Below are 21,193 nucleotides of genomic sequence, written 5' to 3'. Positions count from 1 at the left end.
TTTACCAAGATACACCAAACACTCTTTGATCATCTTACTTTGAAGAGTAAATTGGCAATTTGGATGGCTTTTTCCATTCTCACTTAGCTGTATCGTATTAGTATAGTTAATTAGCACAGGCTGTACTTAACTTAGTCACTTAGTGAGCTAATGCTTTCTCAAATGTATTTATGTAGTAACCAGTGAGTCTATAATGTGATGATTAATAAGGTACAGTTTGGAGTTCAGAATTTCTTACTATTTATCAATTTTTTTCTGGGTACTAAAAATTCAACTGAATTGTCTTTAAATAACTCTTTGTTACTGATGGAATGTATTTCATTTGCTTTCTCTAACAAAGTATTTATACCCTTCTCTGGGTGTAGGGTGAATATGTAATTTTTTATTCAAACTGGGACATATTTGAGAATGAAAGGGACATTACAAATATTTAAAGTTTTATATGTTTTTTGACTTTTTTTTTTTTTTTGGCCATCAAAATGGTTTTATTACATTGGTAGATCAGTAAAATAGTTTTGTTTTCAGAAATAAAATTTTATAAAATATTTGTTCTATAGTACAACAAAATAAAGTCTTTACACTGATTATGAGAATATTTAAAAACAAAAGTAGAATAGTTATTCTGGGTAATAGTCATATTTTTTGTCAGCTTCTTAGACATATCTGTGTCTAATGTTGTGTCACTAATACTTTCCTGAACAATGTCATTATTTTCCAATGTAGTTTATCTAGTTTTAATTTTTTTCGTAAAGTTATCTGCAGCATTTTTCAAAGTTACATTTTATGGTGTGTAGTTGTTAACCCTTACAGTTGACAGTTGACTCTTCTCTGTAACCAGTGCTATATATATATATTTTTTGGCCATGCTGCTTAGCTTGTGGGATCTTAGCTCCCCGACCAGGGACTGAACCCGGGCCTACGGCAGTGAAAACACCAAATCCTAACCACTGGACCACCAGGAAATTCCCAGCAGTGCTATTTTTAATTGCTAACATACTCTCTCTATATGTTGTGAACTACCTGGCTACCTCAGAAACAATTTTGCTAAATGGAGAATTTTGTTAATTCTAATTTTTTTCTTATTGAAAACTGTAAATTTATCAGCCCCAGTATTTTCACAGGCATTGTCTTTTTGCCTCTATTAAAGGTACTCTTTGACAAATTTTTAATAAGACAAATCTTGTCATATAATTTGTCCCTATTTATGATTATTTTACATGTTCCACTAAATTTAGATGCTGTGAAATCATAGGCTCTCTGTAATTTCATGTCATTCCAGTATAGAATATACATTTATCCAGTTAAAAATAGGAAGACTTTTGATGGAACTTCTAGAATTCATTACAAAGTGTAATGATAGAATTTCAAAATTAAATCTTGTATTCTGTTTGAACTCTCATCATTTAATTTGTTTAGTACTTCCCTTGCTTTTGAGGGATATGTTTCATGTCTTGGCAAACTTTCTAATAATTGATATTTGCTAAAAGCTTCAATAGCTGAAGTTTTTTGTTTTTTTGGATTTTTATTCATTGAACTTTAATCTTTGATTAAAAATTTCCCACTGATTTTGAACAATATGCAACCAGTCATTAGAGGACTTGTTTTCAAAAAGATTCAATACTGAGACACTTAGGTTGGATGTATAAAGTCAGTCTTTCAAAGATTCCAGCCTTTAAAATCTGATGACAGGTTGCAAGTAGGGAACACATATTGCCATGTTTAAGTATTTTTTTGTTTTCAATACCATTTTTATACTTAAAATTTAAACCAGGGATATGTGAAAACATTTGTAAATTTTGGCATTTGCAGCTAACTCATTAACAGTGATGCCACTATAGCTCTGTGATAAATAGAAGTAGCCTTAAAATTTTTATGCAAATTATCTATCCATTTTCTAGAGAAATGAAAATTTAGTACTTAATTTTGTATTAAACATATAATTTCTTCTCTTTAGCTCATTGTTCCTGAAAGGGTTTACTGGATAAAAAAAAGAAAAAAAGATTGTCAAACAACAAAATAAACAGTTGTAGAATTATACCATACAATAAATGACAAAACCACCTCGAGTTTTTAGACTGTTGACTCCTCACACATACTTCATTTGCGCCTAACCTGTAATTTCTCACTTACTTGGCTGGCTAGTGGCCTGATGGATCTTGCAGGTCATTGCACATGTCACTGTACTGACTGGCACATCAGTCAGTAGCACCAGGAGCCAGCAGAAGCACCAGTGTAAAATATTTCTTCCACAATCTCGAATGGATATAAGGAGTTACCTGTCCATGGTTGCTTGTGTCTGAGGATACTTTTCACTGAGTCTTTTGCATGGTGTCCTTGAAAAGGTGTTAGTTATGTTTTATCTGTAAAGAGTCAGGAAAAAAGTGGAATTATTGTTAGTCCTCTTTACAATTTCATCACTTGTTCAGTGGTTAGAGCACTTAGACACTACTAGCTTGGCCAGAAGTTAGATGTATACAGTAGAGGTGTACTAAATTCATCCTGGTTTATTTTAGTGTAGTGATTAATAAAAAATAGTTCATTTAAGAAAGTGAGAAATCTGAGACAAGTGGTAAACTGGATGGGAGGCTGAGACAACAGATTGTATTGTCCTGAGCAAACCAGGGCATATGGGAAACAGCATGGTAATGTGAGAGAAGATGGAGCTTAGAGTGAGACAGTCCTGCATTTAAGTCCAGTCTCTGCCATTTAAAAGCTTGGACAAGTAACCTCTCTAAGACTAGGTATATTAGGGTTCTCCAGAAAAACAGAACCAGCAGGACAGACACACACACACACTGATTGATTAATTTTAAGGAATTGGCTCATGTGATTGTGGAGGCTGGCAAGTCCTAAATCCGCAGGGCAGGCTGGAGACCTAGGGAAGAGTTGATGTTGCAGCTGAGTCTGCAGGCGTTCTGGAGGCAGAATTCCTTCTTCCTTGGGGGGGGCCTCAGTCATTTCTCTCTTAGGGCTTTCAACTGGCTGGATGAGGCCTACCCACATTATAGAGGATAATCTGCTTTACTCAAAGTTTATGGCTTTAAATGTTAATCACATCTTAAAAAAATACCTTTATAGTAACATGTAGACTGGTGTTTGACCAAACAACTGGGTAGTTAATGGCTCTTGAATCTGTCCCCTTTTCCATCCTTGTTTTCTTTACTTTTAGCATGGCAGTTGAACAAGTGGTCTTCTATAACACTTTATAATCTTATCTGTAATCCTTATCACCATTCAGAACTCCTTACTATTCTCTTCAAACATAACTGAGATGTCCATTGATTGCATGCATTTTTGCATGCTGTTACCTTTGTATAGAATCACCCTCTCCTCTTCTCCCTTACACCTCAAATTTCTGTACTGATGTCAACCCTATGAAGCCTTCCTGGACTTCCTTCCTGGTTCCAGAACACTCTTCACATTCATGTACAGGCGAACCTGAGCCTTCAAACATCGATACTCCTAAGCTGCCTTTCAGATGTTCATCAGCTGACCAAGGAGCCCTTTGAACTGTGGTATGAATTGAATAGCACTCCCTTCCTGCAAGCATTTCAGATCTGATATCAGGATCATCTTTTTGTTCATTAGTTTGTGTATTCATTTGATTATTTTACTGAAGTGGTTTTTGAATCGTATTCATAGGTACCTTGGGCACTTCGGTAGAGGATGAATGCTTAAGGCTTTGGGCTTTTCAATTCGTCTTTAACCAAATCATTTCACCCCTAATTTGTTATATGTTGGGTTTCTGAGTAAAATTTTACATGAGGAAAAGAGTTCTGATGTCAAAAATAATTTTAAAATTCTTGTTTTATTTCTTGTCTACCTGATTCTTGGTAATCCATGTGGCTGCCTTTATTCAATTTCCCTTCCTGCCCCCAGAAAGAAACAATACCAAACTTTTTGAAATCAAGGATATTTTAATCGTATTTATCTTTATTTCATATATCTGTTGGATGAATGCAAATATATTAATAGAAGTCATTGAATAGCATTTAATTTCTAATTATTTATTTATTTTAGTTATCAAGTGGGAATCCTCTATATGAAAAATACTATAGACAGGTAAGATGTTTGTTTCTTTGTCTTCTTAGATTGAACATAGAATATACTTTCAACTCCTGATTGTATATATGCAGATTACCATCCAGATGAATAAATTTGACATTTTTTGTTTTCATTTTCTTGTGCTTTAATCTCCTGCTTTGATTAATGCTTTTAACAAGCTCCCAGAAAAATGAAGGAAAGATAATTAAGCCCAAACACTTAATTGTCTTAAATATCTATCTTAAAAATCCATGTAGCATTAGATATATTCATCCAGATATAAACATCCAAATTAATTTATAAGCTAAATAGAAATGACTTTTATGTTGTTTTTAAGACTTATTAAAGTTTAATTTTCATGAAGTTAAAACCGTGACTCATACAAATATAAAATGAACGTGTGTCAAGGATTTTTTTCAACTCATTAATTATTGGGAGAACCAGTGAGGTGTAAAAATGGGAATATGAGTTACAGAGATTTATATTCTCTATCAGAGAAAATTAATTTCATTGGTATGGATAGGAATCATTTGCATTGCTATCAGTTTTATATAATTTAACCTCTACCCCTACAGAGTGTAAAGTAGCCAAGTTGATAGAAAGTCAAAGGTACAAACCATAGATGAGATTATCTAATCTCCTGAAAGTGTAGACAGTCTTATTTGCCCATTTCCCAATATCAGATCATTTTTCTTGATAATCTCTTCACCTTGTGATCATAATTACAGAAAAGGCTGGTCTCCTTATACAAAGAAACTGGATAATCTACGTATTGCAGCAAGTATTAATGAATCACTATAGGTCTCCTTGTGTGACTTGCAAATCTAAAGCCATACACTTACTATTTAACAACTTCTAAGGCCAGCTGATTAATTTCTGCTTGAAATTTCTAAAGAATCTCAGATTGTACTTTTTAAAGCCTCTTCTGTTTTAAGGCTAGGATCCAAACTTTAGAAATTCTCTTCTTCGTATTTCACATGCAGTATAAATTTGAGTGCATTTACCTCATCTTGAGGTTTCCCATGTCTGCTAAGTTTTCTAGCCTGTTACGTGACCTTGCTTTACTGCTTGAGTGACTGGGATCTTACAAACATGTTGCAGGCCAGTCTTCTTGTGGGGCCTTTGTAGACATTGGTTGTACATAAAGTCAATCCCTGATCCTTAATAGCGGCTTGTTCTATCTGAATAAAAGAGAATCATTCTCAAATATGGCCTTGTTTTTGTACAATTGGTTTACTCAACTATAACCTGATAAAAAGGAGAATAAATTGTTATTTAACTTATTTGATAACTATATGGCCATACAAAGTAAGGACATTCAGTTAAAGGATTTGGTTTTGATTTCTGAAGCGTCAGTGAGAATCAAATACCATTGAAAACTATTTCATTCAGTTTACAAAAGCAGAGCCTACTAAATTGAGGGATGGATATAGAGTAAGAAAGGGCTTTTCCACATATCCATTAGAAAATAGAATAGTAAAAATAATACCAACAATATTCCACGTAAATAATCATAATTGAATTTTCCTTAACACTTCATTCAGCCCTGTGTACTTAATTCTTGTTCCCCTGCCTCTTGGGTCAGGAGTCTGCTTTCAAGAGATATATCTACTTCCAGAATGCAGAGTCCTGGAATTTTGACTTGGTCTAACAGTACAGTCTGAAAGTTGTCTAAGTGATGTCAGCCCAGAAGTCTTTACCCACAAGTCTATCTTTTGAAGTGTTAATAGTTCAGAGTATGTGGTATCATACTTTCCATGAGGCTCTGAGACTTTCTTTGTTAACAACACAGATTGTGGCCTTTAGCTTATGGCAGAGCCTTTAGGCAGGCATCAGAGTACAACAGAAACTGCCTGTAGATGACAAAGGCTAAATGGCTGTGTTTAATTATTATAATAACCAAAAGAATGGAAGATAGTAAAATTATTTATTGGAATATACTACATAAATATGTCATAAGAGCTTGATCTGGGTTTCCCTTTCCCCTCAGTGCCTCTGTTTCTAGGCTATGGGGGGGGGCAGTTGTTCCTTTTTTATCCCACCCTGGTCAAGGGGTAGGCAAAGAAAAGGAGTTGTGGAGAATTCTAGAGGCAGAGTTCCCAAGGCATCAGGGAAAGAACGGAAGACCATATTCTTTCTGTACCTCCTTGTTACCCCAAATTTGGATTGGGCAATTCTTTCCTTTTTGCTGAGTGCCCGATTTATCCCATGTTCTAGCACTTGAAAGAAAGGATTTCTCTTTTGCTTCTTTGCTGGGATTGGTCTGTCTGGAATGCTTTGTATATGTTTTAGCAAGCAATTTTTTAACTAAAGTGGAAAAACAGCTCACAAATATCCTCGTATCATGTTACTACTATTCCCATGACTTTTAAAAATTTACTTTTCATTTTTACAAATAGAACTTTACTTTAGGAAATCTCTACGGAAGTGAGAGTCGTTATTTTTTTTGAACTGTTTTTTTGTTCTTGGTGACCTCGTTCTGTCTTAAAGGAAAGTCCGCATCAGTTAAAATGATGTGTTTCCCTTAATGTGCTTTAGGAACTTAGCAGTTTTAAAAATTTCTTTTAAGTTTATACTGCAGTCACTGCTGGTTTTAGAACTGATATTGCTTTGATTTTTTAAAAAAGTGTTGCAGTTTCTTAAGAGTATGTATAAAAGCAGAAGTTAATTATTTAAAGATATTTGAAAAAAAACAGATAACTGTGCAGCTATTCCCATTTATCAGAAGACCTCTCCAGGAACTATTGCCCTTTTCCTCTATTGCCATTTAAGTTTATTGGAATTTAAATGGCAGCTGTAGAAGACTTGGAATCAGAAGACATGTATTAATGTTATGACTCCACTAATCTGTTCTACTTCCTCTGAGCTTCAGGGGTTTTTTTTTGTTTTTTTGTTTTCTTGTTTGTTTTTGTTTTTGTTTTTTAATTTGGCCACGCTCTGTGGCTTGTGGGATCTATGTTCCCTGACCAGGGATTGAACCCGGGCCCCGGCAGTGAAAGCACTGAGTCCTAGCCACTGGACTCCCAGGGAATTCCCTGAGCTTCAGTTTTATCATGTGTGTAATGGGCATGATAAAAAAACACTTTGTAGATTGACAGTGCTGTCTAGATGGTACTTTTCTCATATGGGTCTCCAATATTCCATGGCCTTTGTTAGTCAAAGGATTCCTGTTCCCTTTTTGAAAAAGTCAGTTCCCAAATTACAGGGAGAAAGGCAGGTAAATAATCATAATTTTGTCTTCATGTTTGTTGTCAGCTTATGGTTTGTATCTTTTCAGGTTGATACGGGCAATACTGGAAGGGTATTGGCTTCTGATGCTGCTGTATTCCTGAAAAAATCAGGACTTCCAGACCTGATACTTGGAAAGGTAGTATTTGTTCATTGTAACTAGATATAATGAATATTTATTAGTGTAGATAAATTGGGAGCAAATTCAGACAGATAACCATTAAGAAACTTAGAAGTTAGAACTGTCATGGAAGCAGTTACAGTAATGCAGTGGAGGGAATTTCTGGTGTAGTGATTTACCCTCTTGAAAAATAAGGTGTTTTTCAGATTTTTAGAAAACAAATTACTTTTTAGTAGGATGAAATGAGGAAGTAATAGTACATTTGAGTGATGTGGGGAGAAACAGTGCAGGCTGGGAACCTTGCCACCCACTCAGAATTGGCTCTTTCCCTACTTCCTCTATTAGAACTGTCTCTGTGTTTAATATGTGGTAAATAGAGTAGGGGATGAGAGGCTTAGGAAGGAGCACAAAGAGGTGGAAAAGTCCCTCTCTTGGCTTGATCTCCTTACAAATCCTTATGTATGATATTGATATGTATTCAAACCCTGAAAAATAATCATTATTAATAATTTACTCACAAATAAACATTAACTAAGAATATCATCGTAATAAGGATCTAGAATCAAAGTAGCATGTTCTAGTAGAAAGAGTATTGGACTTGGAGTTAGAACCTGGGTTAATAAAAAAGTCATTGGACTGGAAGTTAGAATATGGTGTTCAGTTCTTTCCCTGATGCCTTGGGTATTCTTGAGTAAGTCACTTAACCTCACTGGACCTTAGTATCTTTGTGTAGGGTTGCACTAAGTGATCTTTAAGGTTTCTTTCCACTTTTAATTCTATGATTCTTAAATCTGACTACCAAAGAGCATGAGGTTGTAAATTGCAGGGATTTAATTTATCTTTAAGGTTATTTTTGTTAAAATTTTTTTTTCTAAATTTCAGATCTGGGATTTAGCTGACACAGATGGCAAAGGTATCCTGAACAAACAAGTAAGATTCAGAGATTGACATGAAAAATTTTTGAGTGATTCAGAATAAAAAATAGTCAGCAATTTTTTGTATTTTTAAACTAAAAATTGGTTTTTACCAAAATTAGGGTTTTGCAAGGGCAAGTGTTATAACAGTGAAAATATTTCCAATCAGTAGGGATTAAAATACCTAATTCCCAAAGGTTAGTGTTAGTTTGGTGACATTTAGTTCTCCTGGAGTGTTGTAGTCTGTTTGGGCTGCTGTAACGAAATATCACAAACTGGTTGGCTTGTAAACAGCATAAATTTATTGCTCACAGTTCTGGAGGCTGGAAGTCTGAGATAGGGTGCCAGCATGGTTCTAGTGAGAGCTTTCTTCTAGGTTGCAGACTTCTTCTTTATTCTTACATGGCAGAATGTGCTAGCAATTTCTCTGAATGCTTTTTTGTAAGGCACTCATCCCATTCATGAGGGCTCCATCCTGATGGTTAATGCACTTTCCAGAGGCTCTACCTCCTAATGGCTCTACCATTATTTTTGGGATTTTGAATTTCAATATATGAATTTGGGGGGACACATTCAAACAATAATATGGGATTTATTTTTCTTAGTTATTCAGGGAGACTTTGCTCTTTGTATCTTATTAATTAAGTTTCTTATGTGTACAGGGTTATAAATAAAAGTGGATTTTATTTTATTTTATTATTTTTCTTTAAATTTATTTATTTATTTATTTACTTTTGGCTGTGTTGGGTCTTCATTGCTGTGCGCGGGCTTTCTCTAGTTGGGGCGAGCGGGGGCTACTCTTCATTGCGGTGCGCAGGCGTCTCATTGAAGTGGCTTCTCTTGTTGTGGAGCACGCGCTCTAGGCACGCGAGCTTCAGTAGTTGTGGCATGTGGGCTCAGTAGTTGTGGCTCACGGACTCTAGAGTACTGGCTCAGTAGTTGTGGCGCACGGACTCAGTTGCTCCGTGGCATGTGAGATCTTCCTGGACCAGGGCTCGAACCTGTGTCCCTTGCATTGCATTGGCAGGCAGATTCTTAACCACTGCGCCACCAGGGAAGTCCAAAAGTGGATTTTATTATTCATGTGTTAAGATGGTATTGTGCATTTGAAGGGAAGCTCTTGGCTAATCAAACCTGAGTACAGTGTATTCTGGTCTAGGTCTTATCTCTGACATAGAAACCAAAAAATGGTTTACAAGCCAGAAGTAAACCTTAGACCAGAAATATGTGAAAGTGGTTGTGGGCATTGGACACCATCAGAGAACTTTAAAGTTCTGCTTGTTGGGGATGGATTTCAGAGTTCTACAGGATTAAATTCAAAGCTTGCTACGTGCTAATACATTGGCTGAGTACTACTACTCAAAGCTAATTTTCCCTATGGGGATAGCTGAAGCTAACTCAGAAAAGGGATGGAAAAAATTAGATGAGGGGGTCAGAATACCCAGTCTCTTATCTAAGATTCCAAGGTTAGATTGTGGTCCCCATTGGACCCCTGGGCAGAAGGGCCAGTGTGGTACATTGGAGACATAGGAAAACTAAATTCGCATGGGCATCCAGGGTGCTCTGTACTCAGTCAGCAAATATTTGTTGAGTACCTGTTTTGAGCCAGGTTTTGGCAATGCAGAGGTGAACGTGACAGGATGTGGTCCCTATCTTCATGAACTTACAGTAAAATAAATTCTTCACTGCTGTTCCTAGACTTTGGATGTTTAGTTTGAGTTGTCTTTGTTATATCCAGGTGGCTGGATTTATGGATCTGCAGTTATAAACTTTGATGTTTGCATTGGAGGAATAGATTTTTGAATTAACATATGAAATTAAGAAAATAAACCAATACTTACTGAGTTTCTATGTGCCAAAAATGATAGTGTTTTCTTCCTATAGTGTGGTTTTAATTTTGTTCCTTAAAATACATTGCAAGGTAGATATTAGCCCCCCTTTTAAAGAGTTTTTTTAAACTTGCCCAAGGCCTCACAACCGGTAGCAGAACTAGAATTCAGTGCAATACTATTTCACTTCAGAGCCCATCCATACTATGGGAGTGGACCTGATTACCTAAGAGTAATTGAATTTCATTAGAATGAGAAGAGAAAAAGGATTATTTAGAGTTCAGCATTTAAAGGATGGGAGGAGACATTGATTTCAACAAAAGGTACTTGAAAGGTCAGAGGAGAACTAGGAGAGCTTTATGAAACTATGCCAGTAGAGGAGAGCTTCAGGGAGGATCATACTGCCCAGGCTGCCAAAAGAACAAGTAGGGGGTGTTTCCCTGGTGGCGCAGTGGTTAAGAATCTGCCTGCCAATGCAGGGGACATGGGTTCGAGCCTACTGTTCCGGGAAGAGCCCACATGCTGTGGAGCAACTAAGCCCGTGTGCCACAACTACTGGGCCTGCACTCTAGAGCCTGGGAGCCAAAACTACTGAGCCCATGTGACACAACTACTGAGCCCACACGCCACAACTACTGAAGCCTGTGCGCCTATAGCCCGTGCTCTGCAGCAAGAGAAGACACTGCAATGAGAAGCCCGCGCACTGCAATGAAGAGTAGCCCCTGCTCGCCGCAACTAGAGAAAGCCTGCACACAACAATGAAGACCCAGTGCAGCCAAAAATAAATAAATTAAAAAAATAAATTAAAAAAAAAAAAGAACAAGTAGGATGAAGCTTTTTTTTAAAAAATTTATTTTAGAGTCTATTGTATTTGGCAGCTAGGAGTTTATTTGTAACATAGGCAGTTGTTTCTCTAGCTAATGGTAGGAGTTGAAATCAGATTGCATAGAAGCTTGTGTGGTGAATGAAAAGAGAAGGGGTGATCTTGAAATAGCATTTTTTCAAGAAATTTATTAGTGAAGGCAAAGTATTGTATAAACAGACAACGTGCAAGTTTCTAGGAACAGGTTAAGTATTGAGTAAGAAGGTTGTAGGTGAGAACAGATGTGAGAAAAGCAGTAAAGGGTTGATTGCATCAGCAACTGTACTGGAGTATTGACAAGTTGCAAGTAATCATAACTGGAGTAAAGGGTTTTGTTATGCTTATTCTCAGACCTGATTTTAACTCAGAACAGATGAAAACAAGTTGCTTCAGTGTCATTCCACTAATTAAATTTTGGACCGAGGCTTCAAATGCCAAAAACCCAAGGACCTTTGGGAGAGATTTACAAATATTTTGAAATCAAGCAGTTATATAATTGTTTTAGATGTTGCATAGTTTTTCTTTGTAGCTTTTCTGGAATAACAGTGACTGAGTCACTTGAATGGTTGGTCTAGTGTTAAAATTTATAATCTTAAATCCAGAGACGACTTTTGATAACCTTTTATTTATTTTCTTCTAGGTGCTGTTTTATTCTTGACTTTTTTTCAAGATTCTTTTTCTCACTTAAATTATAAAAATCATTTAACATCTTTAAATATTCTTTGAAACACGATTATTAATTTTGGTATATTTCCAAATATATATATTTATCAGTATATCAGTTTATTTAATTATTTTCCCATTTATATTAATATTTTTTGCTGTTTATAATATTAGGGATATCTTTGTACATAGATCTCTTCTTGATTTTAGAGCAAGTGTTTTTCAAGCAAATGTGCTGTTATATTCACTGCAACATAAAAATCTTGGAGTAGTTGTGAATTGTTTTATATTTTCAGATTAAAGGTATGTGTGTAGATAGATGGTTAGATGGATGAATAGATAGATAGATAATGCTTTTAACATTCATACTTTTCTTTCTCAGGAATTCTTTGTTGCTTTGCGTCTTGTGGCATGTGCCCAGAATGGATTGGAGGTTTCACTGAGTAGTTTGAACCTGGCTGTTCCTCCACCAAGATTTGTAAGAAATGCTTTTAAATTTAAATTGTATTTTAAAAAATGATACCACATGATTTGAAAATTAAAATTTACTATATTAAAAAATTTTTCCCTCAACCCCTATCACTCAGCTACCCGATTTTCTTTCTTATGGCTGCTGCTGTTATTAGTTTCTTGTGTATCTTCCAGTTATTATATGTGTATATAAAGACATATAAATACCTATATCCTCAGTTTACATGAATTGTAGCATACTATACACATGATTCTATGCCTTTTTAAATAACTTGATATGTTTTGGAGATCTTTACATAAAAGCTTCCTCATTCTTTTTTACAGCTGGATAGTATTTCCGTGCTTCTGTTTACCTTAATTTATTTAACTTCCTATTGGTAGGCTTTTAGCTTGCTTCCAGTCTTTTATTATTTAAAACATGCTGCAATGAATAATAACCTTGAATCTGTGTCAGTTTGCATGTGCAGAAATATATGTGTAACCTCTCAGAAGTGGAATTGCTGTTTCAAAAGTTTGTGCATTGTAATTTTCACATATAATATCTACTTGTCTTCCATAGTGGTTGTGTTAGTTCACAGTCCCACCAGCAATTGGTTGAGTGTACTTCTGCTAACATACTGTTGTCAAACTTTTGGTCCTTGTCAATATGATAGGTGACAAATGGAATGTAAGTGTAGTTTTAATTTGTCCTTTTGGTTTTATGGAGTGAAGTTGAGTAGTTTTTCTCATGCTTATGAGCCATTTACATTGCCTTTATGTGAAATATCTGTTTGTAACCTTTGTCCATTTTTCTTTGGTTGTTTGTCTTTTCTTATTGAATTCTAGAGGCTTTTTATATATTAGGGAAGCAGTTCTTTGTCTGTATGAGTTGCAAATATTTTTTCCCAGTTTGCCATTTGTCTTTTGACTTTGTGGTGATTTTTTTTTTCCATAAAGAAGTCATTGTTTTTAATGTAAATTAATTATTAGGATTTAAGTTTTTTAATGGTTTCTTTGTTCACATTTACATTAGTCCTGATGTAAGGTATGTGTATGGATTCAAATTTATGTTTCTTCAAGATGGCTACCTTTTAGACTTAATACAGTTTATTGAATAATCAATCTTTTCCATACCGATTAGAAATGCCGCCTCAATCATGTGCTGAATTCTCATATGTATTTTGGTTTTTTTCTGGATTTTTTCTGTTCATACCCATTGATCTGTTTATCCATATGCTCATCTCACATTGTTTCAATCATCATATTTGGTAATTTATATCTGATAGGGCTAGTCCTCCCCACCCTACTCCTTTTTTTCAGAAGTTTCACGGCTCTTCTTGCTTGGTTTTTTTTTTTTAATTAATTATTTATTTATTTATTTTTGGCTGTGTTGGGTCTTCGTTTCTGTGCGAGGGCTTTCTCTAATTGAGGTGAGCGGGGGCCACTCTTCATCGCGGTGCGTGGGCCTCTCACTATCGCGGCCTCTCTTGTTGCGGAGCACAGGCTCCAGACGTGCAGGCTCAGTAGTTGTGGCTCATGGGCCTAGCTGCTTCGCGGCATGTGGGATCTTCCCAGACCAGGGCTCGAACCCGTGTCCCCTGCATTGGCAGGCAGATTCTCAACCACTGCGCCACCAGGGAAGCCCCCCTTCTTGCTTGTTTTTAAATTCAGTATTTTAGTATTTGGTCTGAGTATTATGAATTTAACTTCAGTTTTGAGAATTTCTGTACTTTGAAGTTTAGTTGTGGAGTCAGAGGGTGAATTTAGGGATTTGTTGCCTAACTATACTATTATAAAAAATTTTCAAACATACTCATCTGTCTCTGCAAGCAAATAAAAATAATAACTTGGACATGGTGTTGATAGATTCATGTACTTGTAACTTAGAAATCTTAAGTTGAGTTCTTGTTCCAGTCAGCTTTCTTTAAATAGTGTAGGGAAAAAGTGATCAGTTAACAGGGCCATAAATATTTTTGTTACATTCAGATATCTTTATCTTGATTTCAGTTGTAATAGGATTTCTTCTGTAAGACTTAACATGTTTTAGTTAGTGCTCCACAGTCATTTAGTTAGCTCCACTAACTCAGCTTACTCAGTTTTTGTTTCATTTGTACTCAGATGAAGGTCTAATGGAGTTAATGTATAATAGTGTCCTTTGTGCATTGAGATCCAACATTTTGTCTGAGTATTTTTAAATCCAGAGATTATTTTCTCTTCATTGTTTATTGATGTGAGGATTTCAGCCCTTCATGTGCTATATTTTCCTTTTTAGCATGATACCAGTAGTCCTTTGCTAATCAGCAGAACTTCTGCAGCTGAGCTCCCATGGGCTGTAAAAGTAAGTAAACTTTGTAACTGTTCTCTCTCTTTTACTTCACTTCACTTCCTACCTACATAATCCTTTCCCCCTACTTCCAAAATATATTGCAGTCTGCATTAGACTTTCATTTTTTACTGTGGAGGAAATACTGGTACTAGAAATTGCTTGAGGGATGTTACAGCTCTGTCAGTCATTTTACGACAGTTAGTATTGGCTTAATCTCATTTCTGTTATAGTGTAAACTAAAAATGGTGATCTCATAATCTTGTATTAACTAAAATATTTGATGAATAGGTAGTTTACCCCACTGGTACTGTTTCTTGTTCGAAAAGTTCTACTTAACTAGATATTCTCTTTATGGCTCTAAAACACTTCTTTATGAAATCTTTTTCTAAAATGGGTATTTTGCATTACAGTTATTTGGAGGCACCAAAATGGTTATAGCTATCTTATCAAATTTTAAAAATCATAATTTTAAAATAGAACATAACAGATCAAATAACCTGTAATAGATGTGTACAGTTTTATCAGAAAACCATTTTCGTTTGTATGCCTGTGTATGCTTGTATGCTATTAACTTTAAAAAGTGTAAGGATCTGGCCTTGACTTGGAAAATCATGAACAATAGCTTTTTATGTTATACAAATAACTTTCTGGGATTTTAGAAAATACCTTGTTATTGATAAAAAGAAATCTTGCTTTGGGAAAAATGGGGGAAACTTGATGTCTATTTCTGTGGCAATGATTTCCTTTTTTTTTTTTTTTAATTTGTTTGAGTTTGAAATGTAACTAAATACCATGTTTAGAAAGTCATAGAATGTCACTAACTAGCTGTGTGTTCTTACAAAAGTTACTGTTTTGCTTTGGATCTGTTTGAGTGAGAGGGTTGGGCTAGATGCTCTTCTCAAAGCCCTTTGATCACTAAAATCTTTTGATTTTAACCTAACAGTAGAAAGGCAAAGATAGTATTCCAGCTACAAAAGGGATGGAGGGGATTCTAGACTTTTGAGTGGAGTAACTTTTAAATGATTATTTACTGTAATATATTTTGATGAAAGTGAAAAATGTTTTTTAAATGATAGTTTTAAAAATGTTGTCTATTCTTTGAGGACTCGATTTTTAAAACTGCAGTTAAATTCCTTTCACCATTATTTGACTTTGATCTTTTTTGTATTATAGTCTGAAGATAAGGCCAAATATGATGCAATTTTTGATAGTTTAAGCCCAGTGAATGGATTTCTGTCTGGTGATAAAGTGAAACCAGTGTTGCTCAACTCTAAGTTACCTGTGGATATTCTTGGAAGAGTAAGATATTAAATTCTAAATGTAACTTTTATGTGTTTTAATTTTTTATTTACCAGGAACACTTAAAACTACATAGATCTTATTTTGAAGTTGTATTATAGAATTTTTTGTGTTTTGACTTAATATATAAAATTACTGCCAATTTCTTTCTTTCTTTGGTTATTCCCTCTAACATATGAGTGTTTGAAATTAGCTATATATAATCCTTTTAGGTAGGTCCTTTTTTCTTTGAGCTGTATGCTCTGACCTCCGAATTCCTTGATTTAATTTCCAGAGACCATCACTGCATCTGCCATTTACTCTGTGGCTGTATCATACAGCCTGGTTAAAGCAATAGTTTCATCTCTGAAATCATAAATTCTACTCTCTGAAGAGAACTTCTTGTCTTTCTAGATTTCTTTGCTAGATACTTGCAAGACTAATTCTTTGACCTCATCAAGACCTTTATTTATTTATTTTTATTAATTTAAAAAATTATTTATTTATTTATTTATTTATTTTTGGGTGCATTGGGTCTTCGCTGCTGCTTGCGAGCTTTCTCTAGTTGTGGTGAGCGGGGTCTACTCTTCGTTGCAGTGCACGGGCTTCTCATTGCAGTGGCTTTTCTTGTTGTGGAGCATGGGCTCTAGGCACGCGGGCTTCAGTAGTTGCAGCACACGAGCTCAGTAGTTGTGGCTCAAGGGCTCTAGAGTGCAGGCTCAGTAGTTGTGGCGCACAGGCTTAGTTGCTCTGTGGCATGTGGGATCTTCCAGGACCAGGGCTCGAACCTGTGTCCCCTGCATTGGCAGGCGGATTCTTAACCACTGCGCCACCAGGAAGCCCGACCTCATCAAGACCTTTAAATCAGACTCTTTTATTTTCCCCATCTTTTGAATTTACTGTTTTCGTCATCTGTCTTGGATTTTTTTGGTCCACTGTTTCATGTCAGTATCCTTAGCTTCCTTTGCCATGTTTTCTAACTTTTCTCCTGCCTGGTGAAACTCCAACCTTGCATGAAGCTAATTATCTGCCTTCTCTCTGGTTGCATTCAGACTACTGAGAAAGTCTAGTAAGATTGGTATCATCATAATTTCATGATCTTCAGCTGGGTTTTCCATACTGCAGCCACTCTTGTGCTGTTTACATCATGATTTCTCAATACCCCTCTTTATATTTCAAACCTTATCTACTCTCATTAAACCTCTAGTCCTTTCTTTAATTCCTTGCTTAGTCAGACTACATGGGGTCAAATCCTGGTTACACCATTTCTTAACTGCATGACCTTGGGCAAACCATTAGAAAACCATGTCTCAGTTTTCTAATCTTTAAAATTAGCATGGTTCCCAGTTTGTAGGGTTATACAAATTAAATGTGATAATGTATATATAAAGTACCTAGCACAGTGCTTGGTACATACTCTTTGAACGCTAGCTGCCATGATCATGATGATAACGACTCGCCACCACAACACCAGTACTACTGGATCAGTGTTGTATAGTTTAGGTGCTCAATAAATATAATAAATATTAATTTAAAAGCTATTTTCTAATATTGTTTTTCATTAATTATTTTTCTATTGTGTGATCTGTGTGAGATTTCTAAACTATAAATATAATCTTGTTATTTTTTACTTAAAAGTTACCCTCTTAGGTAGCTTCCCATTGCATTTAGGAAAAAGTCTAAACTCCAAGGCATTCAGTGACCAGGCACTTGCTTGTTTTCACTCCTGTCTCTTACCAGTATACCTTCTCTTACTGTCCCAGGTAAAATTTTGTTGAATATCTTAAATACCTTCATTTCAAGGATTTAACATAGTTTATAGCTGGTCTAAAGCTATGGATTCTACTCTAGAGTTAGACCAAATATACCAGGGCCTTTTAGATTTTATATTTATTTTGTATGCCCTGGACATTAGTTGGCTAATGATTAATAATACAGTGTTCATTGGACACTTATTTCAGATGATTAGAGATTCTGTATTATAGGGAAAACAATAATGGACTTGGTTGGAAGTCTTCACATTGAAAACTGATTCTGTTACGTAATAATAGTTGCATGATCCTAGATAACTCATGTAGTCTCAGGTCTAAAACAGGTTTTATAGTACCACATGGAGTTGTTGCATGAATTAACTGAGATGTTGTTTTTGAAAAAGCATTATAGTTGTTTAAAGTACTGTGTTACATAATTGTTTTCTTACTTGAGAGGAACAAAATATTTTCTTTAAAAATTTGCAAAGGAATTTCTGTTTAAAAATACTTGGTATTAAGAATTATTATTTCTTTTTACAATAATGTTAATATAGCATATAATAGTGATTTAATAAAATGGTCAGCATAATTGAAATTTCTCAGAGAAATAGATGTTATAATGTTTAGGCAAAACTTTTTCCTCCATTTAGGTATTGGATGTATACAGTTAGCACGTGAAATGACAGAATGTTAATCTTTCCTAATTCTTTTCTTTTTAAGGTTTGGGAGTTGAGTGATATTGACCATGATGGAATGCTTGACAGAGATGAGTTTGCAGTTGTAAGTAACATAATGCTTTTGAAATCTTAAACATCTTAATGGTTTTCTCAAGTGAAAATTTCCCCTTTTTGTTTATGTTTAGAGGTAAACTACATTTCTCTTAAAATTGATTGTATGACTGTATTTACCTAGAATTTATAGGTAGTCAATAAATATTATTAAACAAATGGATAATGAATGTTTTTGCCATCTTCATTTTATTTGACTTTAAGGTACATAAGAATACATGCTTTGGATAATGTACTCTAAAGATGCTGAGTATAATCTTTTGAATCCCAACGTGACCAGGCATCTCAGTACCTACTTCTGCTGTGGAATGACTTTACTTCAAATATATCCCTGAATTTTCACATTTATTTGATTAAAGGAAAAGATGAATAACATAATAGTTTCACGTCATTTATGAAGGCAGAGAAAGTTTTGACATCTTATCTGAAGACATGTTATCCTTAGTAACTGGTTAGTTAATTCCGCATAGAGTTGTTTTCATGGCTTCCTTAAAGGTTAGATAAAACTCTGCTGTGAACTCATGAATGGTAAATCTCTAATCCCCCCCTTGAATCTCTTATTTGGAAATTAATATTTTCAAATTTTCTCTATTTTGCTAAGAAATTGTCCATTTCTTTGACTTTCAGATTTGCCACAGATTTGCACTATTCTTTAATCTCTTCTGGGTTTATGGTTGGGTTCCTTTCTGTTTCCAAATCTTATGTATTTTTGCTTCTTCTCATTCTTTGTTTAATTGGATTTTTTCTGGCCTATTTATCTTTTAAAAGAGCCATCTTTTGGATTTATTTATCTTTTCTATTATGTTTTGACTTTCTATTTCATTCTTTTCCACTTTTATCTCAATTCCTTCTTCCAGTTTGTTTTGATTTACTTTTTAATACATTTCTGAAGATAAGTACTAAGTCCCTTTGTTTTTTATCATCTTTAATATTGAAAACATTTAAAGGATGTATTTTCCTCTAAATACAGATTTAGCTGGATTCCATAGATATTGGTACAAAGTGTTCTTTTCACTCCTTTTTAGATAATTTTAAAATTTTCCTTGGTCATCTACTTAGGAATATGCTTTTTAATTTCAAAGTAGTTAAGTTTGTTTGATTTTTGTTACCTTTGTATATACTTTCAGCTTGATTAGATTTTGGCTGGTGAATGTGGTCTTTAAAATTTTGTTAAGGTTTTCTTTTTTGCCAAGGTTGCAACCTGTTTTTACATGTGTTTCCTGGATATGTCAACATTTCTGTTCAGAAGATATTAGACTTCTGTAAATCCATTTTACTGATTTTATTGACTACACTTCAGTTTCTCTTTGTCCTTACTTTTCTTTTTTTTGCCCTGTCATAAATTTTATTCTGTTTATATCCTAGGAGCGAAACAAAATAGGCAGAGCACATTTTATCACATTTGAAAAAATATATACAGAAATAGAAATTTTTTTCCTTATAAAGACAAAAATTAAAAATTTCAAAGGAGCATTTGTATAAGCATAGTTAAGCTAGGTAGCCAATAGCATTATCTTCATTTGATAAAACAGTAGTATTTCCTAAGGTAAGTGAGTAAACACAGTTTATCTTATGCCCTGAAGCCTTCTCCTAGGCAACTTTTTTTTTTTGTAATGAAAGTAAATTTTCATTAAAAGAATAATTTAAGAATAAACACACATTTGTAGGAAATTACTACTTTAAAAATTAATGAACATCCATATACCTTCTCCTAGATTTACTAATTTTAACCATTTTGCCACGTTTGATTTCCTTCTATGTGCGTTCCTCAGAAATTTTTTCCAACTTTATCCTGCTTAGTGCCTTTAATTTTGAATTCCAGCTTGTGTGATATTAATACTGCTTCTGCTCTCTTTTTATTTGGATTACTTGATATTTCTTATGCTTAAAATGTATCTCTTAAAAATGTCACTGCTGATTTTAATTTTTTACCTAATTTGACAGTTTTTGTCTTTTAAGATAATGAGCTGTGTATTGATTTTATTCCCCCTACCAGATCCTATTTATTTTACATTATTATTTTCTCTTTTTTCCTCTTCCTTATTGTTGCTAGTTATCAAGTTGTGATTCATTCATTTCCCCCCTCTAATTAATTTGGAAATTCTGTTATAATGTCTATTCCATTAATGGTTAATACACCCTTCCTTGTACTTACCATACTTATTGCTCCAGTATTTGAAAAAAAAATTGTTAGCCCTCATTCAAGTAAAATAAGACCTTTAGATTATTTTCACTTCTTTCTCCTTCGCCTCCCAACCCCAGAAGATTTTAGAACATTTTTTGTAACTAAAATTCTAGATTTTACTCAGTTAATTTAATTCTTTTGGTTCTAGGATTTCCTTTGTCAATTTTAATTTAATTTCCTTTTGTCAGTATTAATAGTCTCACTAGCATTCTTCTGGTAGAATTTGCCTGATAAATCTTTTTCCATCTTTTTACTTTCGTGGCTGAGGCAATATAGTCCACGCTATTTTAAAAAATTATAATTACTACAACATAGCCAATGTAACTGAGCCTGCAAGTCATTGATCTTTATTTATAAGCATCAGTATTTTTAAAAACTGAATTTTAAGGGTTTCTTTGAAAATTGAAGTAATTTTTAAATGCTTTTGCAACAGTAGAATAACTAAACTCTATAAACATTTTAAATTATGTTCCTAAATAAGTAAAGATAATGTACTTATTCATATGATCAGTTCTTTTAGATTATGACAATTTATACTTTGTCAATTTTTGGTTTGTTGAAGTATAACAGTATTTTTTCCTTTCTTGTTATGTATTATTTTACTAATTAATCAAAACTATTGAACATGAGAGTATTTATGCTTAAGATTTAACTCTAAAATTCTTACCCATTTAAAAAAAATTATTTATTTATTTGGCTTGTGGGGTCTTAGTTTCAGCGTGCGGGATCTTCATTGTGGCATGCGGAGTCTTTC

At 34.4% G+C, this 21,193-nt stretch overlaps 1 protein-coding gene across 3 annotated transcripts in view; it reads left to right on the top strand.

Annotated features, from left to right (window-relative positions):
• EPS15 (epidermal growth factor receptor pathway substrate 15) overlaps positions 1-21,193 on the top strand; it is a 171,970-nt gene that overhangs the window by 27,703 nt on the left and 123,074 nt on the right. For all 3 annotated transcript variants that reach the window (XM_036862610.1, XM_036862600.1, XM_036862620.1), the window contains exons 2-8: positions 4,021-4,062; positions 7,322-7,411; positions 8,276-8,323; positions 12,044-12,139; positions 14,384-14,449; positions 15,611-15,736; positions 18,187-18,246. In XM_036862610.1, coding sequence (XP_036718505.1) covers positions 4,021-4,062; positions 7,322-7,411; positions 8,276-8,323; positions 12,044-12,139; positions 14,384-14,449; positions 15,611-15,736; positions 18,187-18,246 — 528 coding nt within the window. The remainder of the gene's footprint in view (positions 1-4,020; positions 4,063-7,321; positions 7,412-8,275; positions 8,324-12,043; positions 12,140-14,383; positions 14,450-15,610; positions 15,737-18,186; positions 18,247-21,193) is intronic.

This window comes from Balaenoptera musculus, chromosome 1, assembly GCF_009873245.2.
Source record: "Balaenoptera musculus isolate JJ_BM4_2016_0621 chromosome 1, mBalMus1.pri.v3, whole genome shotgun sequence".
NCBI classification, from domain to species: domain Eukaryota; kingdom Metazoa; phylum Chordata; class Mammalia; order Artiodactyla; family Balaenopteridae; genus Balaenoptera; species Balaenoptera musculus.
This window is presented reverse-complemented; position numbering and strand designations above follow the sequence as displayed.